General features: G+C 36.7%; 1 protein-coding gene across 1 annotated transcript; it reads left to right on the forward strand.

The window, feature by feature from the left end:
- The first annotated feature begins 1,622 nt into the window (after positions 1-1,622).
- hibadhb (3-hydroxyisobutyrate dehydrogenase b) lies at positions 1,623-9,970 on the forward strand. Its single transcript, XM_053495167.1, has 8 exons — positions 1,623-1,723; positions 2,273-2,430; positions 3,658-3,767; positions 4,294-4,415; positions 8,236-8,369; positions 8,478-8,554; positions 8,773-8,929; positions 9,159-9,970. The coding sequence occupies exons 1-8, from the start codon at positions 1,654-1,656 to the stop codon at positions 9,315-9,317; spliced, it is 987 nt and encodes a 328-aa protein (XP_053351142.1). The 5' UTR covers positions 1,623-1,653; the 3' UTR covers positions 9,318-9,970.
- Positions 9,971-13,061: the final 3,091 nt, after the last annotated feature.

The raw sequence follows: 13,061 nt of genomic DNA on the forward strand, positions 1-13,061 counted from the left end.
CACAGTTCTTCTGTAGACTTTGTAACATTTGCTTCTGTTTTTGCAGATTAAACCTGATGGTCAGCATTATGCGTTTTTCTGAAAAATGATATGTTGATAATATTGCAGCAGTTTGGACATTGGGTTGGAATTAATCCCGGGCCTTCCGGGCCCAGAATTATATAGTTTCATCAACGAACCTTTTATGTCATACTGTGAGGTAATAAAATACCTGCCAAAACATTACAGCAGTGTGAGGAGTGGCAGCAAATTGACTACACACTCCATTCGCAGGTAATGGTAGCAAGTACCCTTTAGTATATACAGTGTTACAAAACTGGAACTAGAAGAAGAAAAAGAAGAAGCAAAAGAAGCAAACAAGCAACAATGATTATAATGATTTATTATTATTAAAATAAATTGTTGTTATATATTTTTCTAACTACACTGAGATGTTTTCTGTTACATCTGTGATAGGCCAGACAGTAAATGAAGGTCAGCGTTGGATTCAAGAGCTGTAATAAGGCAATGTTCACCTCCTGTGACACTCTGTGGGACAGTTCATAAAAAAATATCAAATAAAAAACAAAAAACGGAGGACAAAACTTGTCACTAACTTGTAGAAGAGATGCATCTGTCTGTAGGAACTGTACACACAATCATTTACGAACAGTACGTGCACATTACAGGGACTCAGCTGGGAGTTATTGCCACATCCCCTGTAAAGTCCTGACCTTATTCCAACCTGGTTCCACATGTTTGGGACATTAAGGTCAGAGTTTCAGATGGGAAGCTGAGAAAATTCTCTATTTCAATGATATCCAAAAACTAGTGAAGCTGGGATATTCGCATCAGTGTAGCAGGGGATTTTACAGAGAAATAAAGGAAGATTTTACTCTCATAACTTTCTTGTTATACTACATAATCAGACGTCACAGTTTTATTTAAAACAAAAAACCCTCTGTATACTGTAAATTGTATGAGTGGGCTGCTGTAGTCCTCCCCAGTTAGGGTTGTCAAGATGCGTTGGTGAAAATATATATAATATGTTTTTTTAAAGATGATAGACAAAAAATGATTAAGCACTCTGATCCAGAATGGAGATGACACAGCATGGAGAGAATACATGCTGTATATAATGTAGGTGTGGAGGTGTTTCTGATTTTCTTTACAATGAATAACACATAATATATTTGACCATTTTGCTGCTAAATAAGAACATCAATACAGCAATATACATACTCACACATCTAAACTCCCTTAACTGATTATTAATCCCACCATCAAATGCCATGACAGTTTTCCTTGGAATTGTTTTGGTTTAAATTATTTTAATGATTAAATTATGACATTTGTTAGCACATATTAATTGAGTAGCATCAGGACTTTACAACACCGCCATCAGTAATCCAAACAGTGATTTTCTTATTCTAGTATACGTCTAGAAAGCACCTCTGAATCACTTCCGTCGACCTGAACTCCCTAGCCATTCTCGACATCGCTTGTTATAGTGTGACTAACCAATCGGATTTTAGCTCTAAATTATGTCCCGCCTTGGCCTGATTTTCATTGGTGGATAAGTTGAACATAATCAAACCTGTATGGCCAGAACTCGGATCATTCATTTACCGGCCAATGCTGGATCTGTGAATCGGAGGGCAGCAGTAACGCAGCATGGCGGCTCTGTTAAGGGGCACTCGTAGTCTTTTAGGAAAGTGGCATAACCATGTCACTTTGGTGCAGGGTATGCTCGACATTATGTTTCTTCCTTAGCGCATTGTTTCCCTTCTATTTTGTGTACAATGTTGTCAGTTATTGCTTCGCTAAATTAACTCGTTTCATAGTGTTGGATATGATTTGAGTACAGATAAATATAAAGTGTGTTATAATTGTGACGCTGAAAGATCAAGTGTAGTATCTGTTACATAACGTTACTGCAGCTTGGTGTTCATTAAGCCGGTTAATTGTTGTTATGAGGGCTTAATTGCCAGGTTACATGCTCATGTTGTTAGCCACACCAGGCTTTGTCGGATTTTAGAGCAAGCTTTATGTTAATAAAAAAAAAAAGACCAAACTATAAACTTGCCTATTTTTTAGTGATTTAACCAGTATTGGCTTGTGAGACATGTACAGAGCACTGGTCTGTTAATCACTCACATTTGTTCTCTAGAAGTCTTAAATAAATAAGTCCCAGATTTTGTTCTTTCAGTTTAAGATTAGCTGAAGGACATCACTGTTGCATAAGGGCATGTGTGTGTGTGTGTTGTTTGTTATGAAATGAGTTTTGTTTCAGTCTCTAGATCCATGGCCTCGAAGACCCAGGTGGGCTTCATCGGCCTGGGGAACATGGGAAACCCGATGGCCAAGAACCTGATCAAGCACGGCTATCCTGTAATTGCTACAGATGTCTTTCCTGAGTCTTGCAAGGAGTTACAGGGGATGGGTGCTCAAGTAAGAATACATCAAACATACTCTATTTCTATTTATTTTTTTAATAAAATAAAGTGACACAGTGGGCTCTCCAGATCTTACAGGTCAATCCTGATCCCAATTTACTGTCTGTGTGGTGAGTCCTGTGTCTGTGCAGGTTTCTTACAGGCTCTCCAATTTCCTCCCTGTAGGTGGATTGTCTATGCTAAATTGCCTAGGTGTAGATTTGTGCATGTGTGTGATTGTCCGTACATACGATTGTGCCTGCAAATATTTATACAGTGTATACAGTGCCATGAAAAAGTATTTGTCCCTCCCTGTTTTTTTCTTTGCATATTTGTAATTGTGAACACAACAAATTTTAATATTACACAAAAGATAAGCTACAAATGCTGTTTTTATATTATTATTTTATTGATTTAGGAAAACATACCAACCATACCCTATCCCCCTTAAGTCATGAATGAACTGTAATTAACGGAAAAAATTTGGAGAGGTGCCAGACATGTTGAATTAATAGATCACTTAAATGGAACCTGTCTGACAAAGTGAAGCATGCTAAAAGGTCTCAAAAAGCAATACAATCTAAAAGAAATTCAATAACAGATGAGAAACATAATAATTGAAATGTATAATTTTTTTAAAGGGTTAGTCATTTCTAAGACCTTGGGACTCCAGTGAACCAGTGAAGGTGTGCATCCCATTCCATGTGGCGTGAAACTAACACCGCGTTTTATTAAAAGTACATCATACCAACAGTCAAACATGGTGGTGGTAATGTGATTGTCTGGTCTGCTTTAGAACCTGGACGACTTGCCATAATTTAAGAAACCATGAAATTTTGCACTTTACCAGAAAATCCTGAAGGAGAATGTCTGGCCTCAAGTTCAAGAGCACTTGGGTTATGCAGCAGAACGATGATCTGAAACACGCCCACAAATCCACCTCTGAATGCCTAAAAAAACAAAATTAAGGTTTTGGAGTGGCCTAGTTAAAGTCTGGACTTAAATCCTGTGGTATGACCTTAAACAGGTCATTCATGCTTGAAAACCCTCCAATGAGGCTGAATTTAAACAATCCTACAAAGAAGAGTGGGCGAAAATTCATCAACAGTGATGTTTCATGCTATATCAAATTGCAAATAGTATTGTGCATGCTAAAAAAATAAAGCGCTATTGCACCTTAAATGATGGCATTTCTTTTTTTAAAATTAATTTCTTTTTATTTTCTTGCATTGTCTGTTCTTAGATCTTGGACACGCCTGCAGATGTGGCAGACAAGGCAGACCGCATAATCACAATGTTGCCATCCAGTCCTAATGTGATTGATGTGTACACGGGCCCTAACGGCATTCTGAAGTAAGCCAATGTTTGCTGTTTTCAATCTTTGAACATCATAATTTTAATGTGTTTTCAGTTACATTATATTTGTTTAGAATTTAAGCATTACATTATAGTAGCAAAAGGAATAATATTGTAAGTATGTATAACAAACCGTAAAATTTGTAATGCTCCCATTTATCATATTCTTGGACTTTTCATATGGTGTCATTAAGAGGGCGTCTGGGCATCTGCATGCACTATATGAGAATAGAATGGGATGAAAAGGGGTTATGCTATGTATATATTTATGCTATGTATATACTTATGCTAAAATTATTATAGGCTTTTTTTCTGAAGTGATTTAGTAAGTATTTTCTGCAATTTCATTATTATTATTTTATACTGTATATCAATTTGTGTGTAGCCTATATAATTTTTTTGTTCTTTAAATAGCCAATTTGAACATTTAAGAGGGCTGTATAAATAACATGTAAAGGCAATAAATTAATAAAATTCTAACATCAGGCAAAAAATTTGCTAAAATCTATCTCTTCCTATACAGGAAGGTGAAGAAAGGCTCTCTGCTCATTGACTCCAGTACTATTGATCCCGCTGTATCCAAGGAAATGGCTGCTGCTGCTGAGAAAATGGGTGCTGTTTTTATGGATGCTCCAGTATCTGGAGGTAAAAGCATGTACCCACCACAGTGGTTAATGTGACCAAAACCAGACAAAGCTCTTTTACTGGTGTTCGATGTTTTATTGTTTTCACACCCACACATGTCTTGAACTGAAGTGATTCATCATGAGGTGATTTTTTTCCCCCCACTAAAGCTCAGTACGAAAAAAAAAAAAAACATGATTCAGCTTTGATTCATCCTTTACCATAAGTTGTAGCCAAGAATAGTAATTTAGCTGTGTTCTTAAAAATATGCAATATGGTCAGGGTCTGAATGATCTTTATGTATTCCATGTGTTTATTTTTGTAAAATAATCTGGTAACTGCAAAAGAAATGGTTATGTAGGTTTAGTGAGGTATCTGAAAGATTTTTTACTGCTCAAGCCAACCCTCTAAGATATTCACAAAGTTTTACTTCCAGGATCAAAGTTGGCCCCTAGTGCATATAAAATGACTAACAAGAGGCCCCTCAAAACACACAAAGAATTCTTGCCTGGAAGTCAGTTTTCCAAATGAGGTTGTTTTTTTTTTTTGTTTTTTTTTTAAAGTCTACATGATTTTGTCTGTAGCTCATATGTGTATGAACAAACAGTTAGAATTGTTTTTGGATAATAGATTTTAAAAAATCAATTCAGGAGTGGTAGTAATGTACACAATTTTATTTTACATCAAGAGGTTGAGCAAAAATATTGCATTATTCATTTAGGACTTAGTTATTTGTTGCACAGTCCCTCCATAATTTTTTTTCAGACTCTAACAATTTTGGGCAAAGTTATATAATTACAGGTTAAGGATTTTTTTTTTTTTTTTTTTTTTTTTTTTTTGGATACAAATTAAACCTATGGACCAAATTTTGAGTTTCCTCCTTTGAGAAAATAGTCACCTTCATCTGTTATGTGTTTTTGGGTCTTTCTGCTATTATCTTTGTCTTCAGTAAGGGGGCCGTCACGTTGAGGCATGCTCCCACTACGTCTGTGAAAAATTACAGGAGTGCAGTAGAAACCGGTAAGGACGTAATATTGCCTCCTTGATCTGGAAGTGCCACATTTTTATTTTTTTATTTTTTGGACATAATAAAAAATAATAAAAAGCCTGGTAAGGACATAGTTGAAGCAAGATGCTGGAATGACTTAATAAAAATGTAGTAACGATGGAATTGACCAGTTAACAACGTAACTAATGCCTCTTAGGGATGTTGTAAACATACTACAAGCATGGTGCAGACAGGAAGTATTGGATGCCGTTCTGAGTTGTCTTTGGGATGTCACTGCATTATTGCTACGTCAACGGTGGTCTCAAAACGACATTTTGTGTGTTATTTGTGTGCTCTGGTGATGGTAGGTCCATGGCACATTGTAGAAGACCACATTAAGTTCATATTATGTTCTAGTGCTTACCACATTTTTATGGCGTGCGTGCAGCAGGTTCTTCTGTCATGTTCAGAGCATTTGGTGTAAAAACTGGATTAGTATACACTTGATAAGTGCACCTTTTTCCATTTTGACCCCAGTCCCACTGATTTTTAGGACCCCATTGAAACTTCATGGTCTTCGGTGGAGTATGACAAGCCCCTAAGTGAAAAGCATGCACAATTGGATATACAAGAGGCTGTATAAAAAGGGTATGATGTATTAGGTGACAGTGAACACTCGGTCATCAGTTCATAGTTAAGCAAGCATTATGTAGTGTTCTCCCAGTATGCTGTGGTTGGTGCACAAAAGTGGTTAAAGGAAGGACACCTGGTAAATTTGTAACAATGTCATGACCATCAAAGGCTCATTGATGCACTTGGAGCAAAGGCTAGTCCAATCCCACAGAAGTGCTACGGTATCATAACTCCTGCAAAAGTTTGTGGTAGGTGTGATAGAAGGATGTCAACACAGTGCATTGCAGGTTGCTGTATATGGGTCTGTGTAGCTGCACATGTCAGGTAAAATGACAATTTCTTGGATGACCATGTGTGTGATGTTTTCCCTTTAAACCACTGTGTATAAAAACATCTGTAACAATCAAATAATTTCTTTTATTATTTTTAGTGGATATATGAGCGTTCAGCATTATTTTGCCTAGGGCTGTCCACTTGTGACTGGAAATAAATTATCATTGAACATTTTGCTTTAAAATAGAAATGTAACTTGAACTTGGAGAGCATTGTTCAGTCTTCACCGCACTCCCTTTTGTGGGCTAAAATTGACTCATGCAAATTGGATCTACACACTCACCCACATGTGTGCACACACCATGTAAACATATAAAAATCACACACATGTATACACCTTCATACATACCTTCTGTTTGTTCTCCATCTTTCCACTCCTCCGTTTTTTTTTTTTACGATGCAGCCGAGCAGATAATTGAAAATTTATCTTTTTAATCTCCTTCCTATGCAGTGTGATTAAGGTTGTTCAGCTGGTCGTGCTTAACATAACTGTTCTGCATTGTGTTTAGAAACACCATGATGCAGTCTCGCTGTTAACTTATAATCTGAAATGCTGCTTATGCAGACCTCCTGACACAAGATGTAGAATTTCCAGACCAACAAAGGAACGAGTCCAGGGCTGCTCACTTAGGAGTTTTAAACCTTTCAACTCCACTTTGAGGGAGGTTACAGATTAAAGAAATAGTAAATCATAGGTTTGGACTGTTGTAGATATGCATGCCTTTCTGTTTTGAATTTTAGACACCTGCAGTTACAGACCTAGGCCACAACAGCACTGATAAGCCTCTCGATCCATACACAGGTAACTGTGTATACGCAAAAAAAAAAGGGGATATATTTTTAAATTTTCCTAGCTATTGTAGTAATACAACTTTCCTTTCCTATAGGCTTGGCTGAGGTGCAATGGCTACCTCATGTTTTAAGACAGCCGGTTCTTATACTAAGCCAGATCCCACTCTGTGCTTTATGGCCCTTTTAATCAGGAAGTTGTTGCCTCTGGCTTTTCGGCACGTAAACAACGGCACGCTACTAGTTTTCTTTCCTGAAATTGTTGCCTCTCCCGACAAGACTGCGTCAGCATGGTTTGGCATGGGCGCCGCTGAAACGGCTTTTGGGCGCAAAAACGTCGTAAGAATTCCACAAACCTGCTCAGTCTCTGTACTTAGCCCCTCTAGTAGACATTATTCTCAGCTCTACCCTTGTGCCTGTGAACCGGCCGTAATGAAAAGTTAGCCACAACAAAACCAGGCATGACGTCACTTTCATCCATGTGTGAAAGTAGATGGAACTACACTGCTGTAATTATAGAACTTTTTCAGCCTGTGTAATTAAGGCTCTGAAATGAAGTTAAAGAACCACACAAGCACTCAGGCTTGTTTTTTTTAACCTGGTATTTTGTTTATCATCATTGATTCATACTGTACTATTAATGTTCATTGGACTTGCAGTGACAAGTGATTTGGAATTTGCAGGTCTTTTTTTTTTCCTTCTTTTTCTTCAAATACATCAAGATTTTGTTCACCTTAACAGGCACTATTTTACTTATTTGCTGGCAGCTTGATTTCTCTCAAAGGAATCAGTGCTAAAAGTTTGCTAATTTGCTGAAATTAAAAGTGGGGTGGACAGGGCCACTTGTCAGTCAATCTCTGGATTTTATAATTTAACCTATGTTGTACAAATTCATGTGGAGCAGTATACTGTACATCTAAGCTTTATAGAGCTTTCTAGCCTGGCATAAGTCACTCTGTGGTAATATAAATACTGGAATCATGCAGGACCACTATAATACTTTTACACAGTTCAAAAGTTAATTATCAAGCCCTTTTTCAAGCTTAGAGATATAGCTTAATTAGTCACCACCTTAAGAAGGATTTCCGATTGGTGCAGGTGTTGGTGCCGCTACTTCTGGTAAGCTGACATTCATGGTGGGAGGAGCCGAGGAGGAATTTACAGCAGCCAAGGAGTTACTGAGCTGCATGGGAGCCAATGTAGTATACTGCGGTCAGGTTGGCACAGGACAGGTATGCCTCTGACTCTGCATTCGACATTACTCTTGTTGCTTCTTTGTATGTCAGTAACTGTGAGTAATGTTCTAGTTGAACGCTGTCTTTCTCACCTTCTTTTCACAGGCTGCTAAAATCTGTAACAACATGCTGTTGGCAATAGGAATGATTGGCACATCTGAGACCATGAACTTGGGCATCAGGTATAGTCGGGCATCAGGCCAATCTTAGTTTTTCTTGAAGGTGAGGGAATAAAATTTGATCATGAAAATGCTATAAATTTTAATATCACTTTTACTCTTGGTGTGCATTTCGGTAGGATTTAACTTTTTTTTTCAACTCTATTTGCATATTTTTTTGACACTTGATTTCTCTCACACTCAGTGGTGTAAGTACCTCTGTGTTTGGTCTCCTCTGACAGGCTGGGTCTCGATCCAAAGCTACTGGCAAAAATACTGAACATGAGTTCAGGCCGCTGCTGGTCCAGTGATACATATAACCCTGTTCCCGGAGTGATGGAGGGAGTGCCTTCAGCTAACAACTATCAAGGAGGGTTTGGAACCACATTAATGGCAAAGGTATGATTTGCTGTTTTGGTGCCTTGTTTCTGTATTTTTTTCCTTGTTTACATTTTTACAAGAACATAAAAAAAAAAGAAAATTAGTTTACATAATATATACATTCATACACTATTTAAACACAAATAGTCTATTTAATGCTTAGCCTGTTCCACTAACCAGATTTGTGACATAATTTCACTCAAATAAGGTTTAATAAACCGTGATTGTAAAAATTGTTTTACTGCAGGATTTGGGACTTGCACAGAACGCAGCAACAAACACGAAGACTCCGGTTCCACTGGGTTCATTGTCTCATCAAATCTATCGTATGATGTGTGCACGTGGTTATACCAACAAGGACTTCTCCTCTGTCTTCCAGTTCCTGCGTGAGGAGGAGGGACAATAGGGAATTACACTCACTGTTGTGTCCTAACCTTTTTCTCCTGCCTCATCAACACCTGGCAAGAGCAATGTTTGCACATAATGCAACATTGACCTGTGTGATCTCAAAGACTTTAAGTCTTTGAAATTGAATGAGTGAATGAGTAGAACATAGGAAATGAATATAAAGTAAAAAATGTTCATCCTTGTTTTTGGAATCATGTTACCTGTTTGGACCTGCCCTGTAAAAACCATGTTCCCATGTTTAATTCTTGACACTGTGAATCTAAGGCAGATGTTGCTTTTGTTTATCAGAGTCTGTGGTGGTGTGTTCTGTAGACTGACTTTCAGTTATATATGTGGTCATGTCGGAATTGCTTTTATGGTTTCAGCTCGAGGAGCTCACAGCAGCTGCAACGAGGAAGTAGCACGTTTGGACTTTACTAAATATAAACACTCCTTTTCTCAAACTAGTTGAGAATACATACACATATTAGCTTATAGTTGACATTTGTAGCACTTATTATTTTTTTCATGTTCATTAGTAATGTTTTGTAGTTTTATTTCCCGCGTTATTGCTGTCATGTTTAACAGGTTTGCGGTGGTGTCTACATGTCATAAATCTTGTGTCTCCTACTCTGAAATTAAAGCAGAGAACAATCTGGTCTGACAATGAAAGATGGTTTCCTCGAAATGACGCTTAAATTCCTGACTAACACACTGAATAACCAACTCCAAATGATTTGTTTCTCATGTTTGTTTTTTTGAAACCTAATTGACAGTGCCATGATGGAAAAAATAACACACATCAGGATACTTTAGCTATTAAAGGTTTGAATATCTGTACCGAGGAACCAAAATGAAATATATGTTTATATAATTATGTAACATTTATTTAGTCTCTGTTCTCGCGATGTTTGTCTGTGCGAATACAGACTTTTTCATCTCTTGTTTATCGGAAAAATTAATGAAAACATTTTATTGGTCCGTTTAAAAGCCTATGCCTGTCAGTCGAAGTTGTTTTGATTCTGATTTTAATTACCGGGTGTGTGCAGTGTGAACCCAAATTTTGCAGTTTCCGTTTTCTGTGATTTAAGGTTAGGAAAATAGAATAAAAAGCCTGCAAGCTCCCGCCCATTTACATGGAAGCATTAAGGAAAATTAAAGCGTCTCTATCTCGGTCCTGAGATCCGAAAAATATAAAATAAGAGATAGTTATTAATTAGCCTACGTTTAAAGCTCTAAACATACTATTTTTAACAAGTCCTTTGTAATTTGTAATGATCCTGAAAGTTCAGTTTAAATACCAACGCCCCCTCGTCATTGAACCGCTTGTTAATTGCTTCCAAGTAGCAGATAAACAGACCTACATCCTTTCCCCTGTAACAACGGTAGGGAATGCGGGAAAGGTTATAATGTCTAAATTGTAATTGTGCAGACAGGATAATTATAACTCTTCAACTATTTACTGTTTTCTTTTCCATGGTAAGTTTTACATGACAAAAACAGTATGTCATTGACTGTCGTGCAATCTTTTCCATATTTTACCAATCTTCCAACGCCCACTCATTTGATCCCTGTCACTATCTTTTCTCTCATCAAAGTTTTTTTGATTCAAGCTATCACGTCGTATGATAAACGCTACTAAACGTTTATATTTTCCAAATTCATCATTTACCATATACCAATAACATGCTTGTTACAGTCTGCCTTTTAAACCGATTAATTTGGTAAATATAAACTCAGTGGCGAGTAATCAGAAACCAATTGCTGGGTTTATCTTTGTGCTAATGTGATATAATCAGAAAATAAATAATCTGCAATTTCATGTAATTTATTTTTATTAATATTAAACGAAATGTGCTACTTTGTTCAACCGACTTAAATTACATTTCTCACAAGATTATGTAGATAAAACACGTTTTCCACGTGTTAGCCAATTAGCTAAATAATGTTAGCCTGCTTAGCAAAAAAAAGAAAACGCCAGTTACATCTATCTGGCAGAAATATGACTGAAGTTAAGTGAGGGAAAAGTTTTAAATTATATTACATTTCTTACAAAATTGTATTCTTGTATCAATTGTATTGTTATTAATATATTTTACTCATTTGGGCTGCTTCGGAATTGTTAATTTTTAACCTAGTTCTCTGTAACCTTACAGGTCCAAGTTATTTATAATATATATTCTCTCATGATGTCAGTATGTACTCTGACTGAAGTATAATGTTTTAGTCATGTGAAGCTGCTCACACACGTTGTTTTGTAGAGAAAAGTGATTACTTTATACTTGTTCTGTCTCTCCCTGTCTGTCTCTCTGAAAGCTGCTCTTGCGACGCGCACACTGTTTGGATTAGCTGGATTTGTCTACCTGGGGCTTCAAATCTGATCCCATTTAAGAGTGAAATTATATATGAAACTACAATGCATATTGAACTATAATCAGACATTATAAACATGCAGTTTATACAATGGTATATACTACAAAACAATAATCATGAATATTCATTTCACCCTTTATTTCACCCTTTCTGCAACTCAAACAAATGGGAACAGCAACGAGCGTATGGAGGACACACTGCAGTAAAACTGGCATTTTCATCGTATTTTGTAGATGATGTAACCAAGTTTCCACTGACTAGGTTTTGAGATTGAAAAGACAGTCCATCTGTGCGAGGGACATAACGAGTTTTCATGCTTAAATCTGTAACTGTAAGTTTGTCAATGTTATATATGTCTAGACAACAAGTGCACTGTAAAGATTGGAAAGACAAACCCGAACAGGCTTAACGGGAATTCCCACTCTCCTTTCATTTTGTCACCTTTGCACACTCCTTGCATACCACCAATGTCTCACACACACAAACCCAGACAGACAGGGGAGAACGAGAAACAAAGAGTTTTGTTTATTTGGACTAGCAAAGAAGACAGACATTCTGTAAATTCAGAATAACACTCAATTTAACTAAATTGATTACACAAACGGTTATCTACAATAATGGGTGAAATTGAGACAAATAAAAACTGGTTGTTTGTGCTTTACTGTTTCTATTTTTTCCCACTTTCGTTGTAATTCCATACCCAACCTATGAACCCAGAAAGAAATCAGAAAAATGTGAAATTTTATAACCATATGATTCATTATATACATACGATATGTTTCACACTTTCATATGACTATAGAAAGCCTGTATTTGTCTTACATTTTTTTCATGCGCTTTCCTTCATATAGCTAATTAGTCTTTAATGCGGTTGCATTTTTTCCAGGTATTTCAGGTATTTCACATGCAAGGCATAATATAAATGCACCTTTACGCGTTTTATATGATTCTCATAACTGGACATTTTGATCGCATTTCAATGTGTGTGATTTCCCGTATCATAAAGGTGAGCATATATACGAGAAAATAATAATAATAATAATAATAATATGATTTATATATGTGTGTTGTTTTGGTTATTCATTGTCTTTGTTATTTATTTGTCATAATTGTTAATAAAAGGCAAGCAAACCTGTCATTTTTATCTGAACGTTCTCTTCACTTTTGTTCCACAAAATCTTGGCCAGGCTCAGACCTTCAAACGGACTGTAGTTGGATGGGTTTCTTTTTAGTATTTAAGGTTGATTTTCATCCGGTTACTCCTGTTGTCCCCTTCTTATCAGAGCAGTCATGGAATAAAAAGTTCATTAGTCTGACCGTGAATACGAATAAGACAAACAAAATTTAAGGGACGTTACGTCATACAGCAGAACGCTAAATGAATCGCTGA

The sequence above is a fragment of the Clarias gariepinus genome, chromosome 4 (genome assembly GCF_024256425.1).
Source record: "Clarias gariepinus isolate MV-2021 ecotype Netherlands chromosome 4, CGAR_prim_01v2, whole genome shotgun sequence".
NCBI classification, from domain to species: domain Eukaryota; kingdom Metazoa; phylum Chordata; class Actinopteri; order Siluriformes; family Clariidae; genus Clarias; species Clarias gariepinus.